General features: G+C 45.1%; 1 protein-coding gene across 3 annotated transcripts in view; it reads right to left on the minus strand.

Moving 5' to 3' along the window:
- Positions 1 to 638: 638 nt before the first annotated feature.
- Positions 639 to 2500, minus strand: part of c1qc (complement component 1, q subcomponent, C chain) — a 5147-nt gene continuing 3285 nt past the window's right edge. For all 3 annotated transcript variants that reach the window (XM_030374189.1, XM_030374191.1, XM_030374190.1), the window contains exons 6-7: positions 1847 to 1979; positions 639 to 1283 (exon numbers count right to left, since the gene is read on the minus strand). In XM_030374189.1, the coding sequence (XP_030230049.1) occupies positions 1146 to 1283; positions 1847 to 1979 (271 nt within the window). In that variant the 3' untranslated portion in view covers positions 639 to 1145. The remainder of the gene's footprint in view (positions 1284 to 1846; positions 1980 to 2500) is intronic.

Consider the following 2500-nt stretch of genomic DNA (forward strand, 5'->3'; position numbering starts at 1 on the left):
TGTCCTTTGGAGAAGTGAAAGCACCTCAGAAAGCAGTTGAAACTTGTGGTTCAGCATAATAAAGTTTTGGTAAAATGTTTTCCCCCTTCTGGGAATAAGGAAGGCACAAGGTTCTCCTTTCTCAAAATAAATGAAAGATCTCTCTATCCGTCCATGTATCTATCTCTATATCTAACTGACGCTAACCTGCCCTAAAGTATCTGTAACCCAATACCTAAACGTAACCGTCCCTAACCCAATACCTAAACATCATCATTTGAATTCTAACATAATACCTTAACTTAAGTATCGATTACCTTAAACTGAAACTGAAAGGGTTAGTTCAGGGTTTGGGCTTCTTTGCCTTAAGTGACCGTTCAAAGGGTCAGACAAGGCCAGTGAGAACACTGAGGCTTTTGTAACTGCATGTCAAATGTTGCATCGGCACAAATTTCCGTTCCACAAGATTTCAGTACCAGACCTCTTCCTGAGTGGCTTTGTTTGACACAGTCACCAGACCTGATCAAGATAAATGTTTTATTCCTCTGTAGGGATCCTTTCAATAACGTTGTCAGTCCCTTATAATAATTATATTATTACACTAATTAATACATTTTGTGTCACAACACCAGCTGTGCCTGAACAGACGAGACGAAAGGCATGTTCTGAGAGTTAGTTTAATAAAGTTGGAACAAGGACCAGATCTCCCGGCGAACAGAACAGACACCTCAACACGTAAGAACCGGGCGCCATGTTGAGATCCACATCTACATGTGGTCCTTAGAGCAAGCTTTTATTCAAACGATTTACAAATGAGGCTGACAACAATCAAACAACAATTGAAGGCGTGAGAATGAGGAGAAGAAAATGGGTTGCTCAACTTAGTTTAAAACACAGAGGAGTATTGAGGAGAAGGTGAGGAACAGGTGAGGAAGAAGAGGGTGAGGAGTTGGGGGAGGAGCATGTGAGATGGAGGAGGTGAAGTTGAGGAAGAGGAGATGAGGAGGAGGATGAGGTGAGGGGGAGGTGGTGACAATGAGGTGGCGGAGGAGGAAGAAGAGGGTGAGGAGTTGGGGGAGGAGCATGTGAGATGGAGGAGGTGGCGGAGGAGGAAGAGGAGGAAGTGAGGATGAGGTGGAGCAGGAAGAGACGGAGAGAGGGGGAGGTTATTGGTGGCGGTGCATGAGGAAGCCAGAGAAGATGCTGACGCCGCCCGGTCTGGAGGTCATGGCTCCGAAGTTGCCGGTCTCCAACCACACCTCCTGGCCACCCTTCAGGTACACCGCCAGACCGCCAGAACTGACCTGGGAACACACACAGCTCATGTCTGCCTGCCCGTATTCTAGGGGTGTGACAGTATTTCGTGCCATGAAATATCGCGATATTATAAGCGGACGAAATGCGGGGTTGAGATGATTTTTCTTTATTTTTATACTTTATTTTTTTTGCTCTTAAAAAATAATAGAGTAAGAAAACTTTTTTGTTCATTGCCATTTATGACAAGCTGATTAGTCTATACCATGTTACTAAAACACATATTGTCTGCAATTTCATGAGAAATAGAAATAAAGGGCATATGGCATTTGTCTTTTTTTGTCTTTACAATAAACAACAATAATTTTTTCAGTCATACATTTTCTTCATTCAAGTTTTGGTTCAAAATATCGTTATAATATCGAATCGTGAACCCAATATCGTGTATCGTATCGAATCGTGAGCTGAGTGAATCGTCACACCCCTAGTGTATTCTAATATGTAGCGGGTATGTTGCGTATGTGCGTGCGTGTGTGCGTGCGTGCGTGCGTGCGTGCGTGCGTGCGTGCGTGCGTGTGTGCGTGTGCGTGCGTGTGTGTGTGTGTGTGTGTACCTGTCTGGGGGTGTCCCTGGTTTGTATATCACACCAGGAAGCCAGCTTCTCTCCGTCCAGCATCAGCTGGAGACACAGCCTCGCAGTGGCCGACGCATGGTACACAAAGTAGTACGTACCTGGAATACTGCACCTACACACACACAGACACACAAACACACAGACACACACACACACACACACACACACACACACACACACACACACACACACACACACACACACACACACATTAGCACACAACACACACACAACTTCATTATGCAGTGGTGATGCATGCATTTTCTTTTATAGGGAAGTTCTGACATGTTATCGGAAGTCAGCAGTCAGCAGACAGACAGTAAATCGGAGAAGAGTTATCAGACAGACAGCAGACAGACTGATACCTGAAATAAATTTAGTCAGACAGACAGACAGACAGACAGACAGACAGATGGACAGATTGACAAATTATTATCTGAAGGAGAGATAGGAGATCGACAGCAGACAGCAGACAGACAGACAGACAGAAAGACCGACAGAGGAGGAGAGATATCAGTCAGAAACACAGACAGACAGACAAACAGAGGAGAGGTATCAGTCAGAAACACAGACAGACAAGCACCTGACGGGACGTTATCAGAGCGACGGCAGAGAGACCGAGAGACAGACAGA

Source organism: Gadus morhua, chromosome 13 (assembly GCF_902167405.1).
Source record: "Gadus morhua chromosome 13, gadMor3.0, whole genome shotgun sequence".
Lineage (NCBI taxonomy): Eukaryota > Metazoa > Chordata > Actinopteri > Gadiformes > Gadidae > Gadus > Gadus morhua.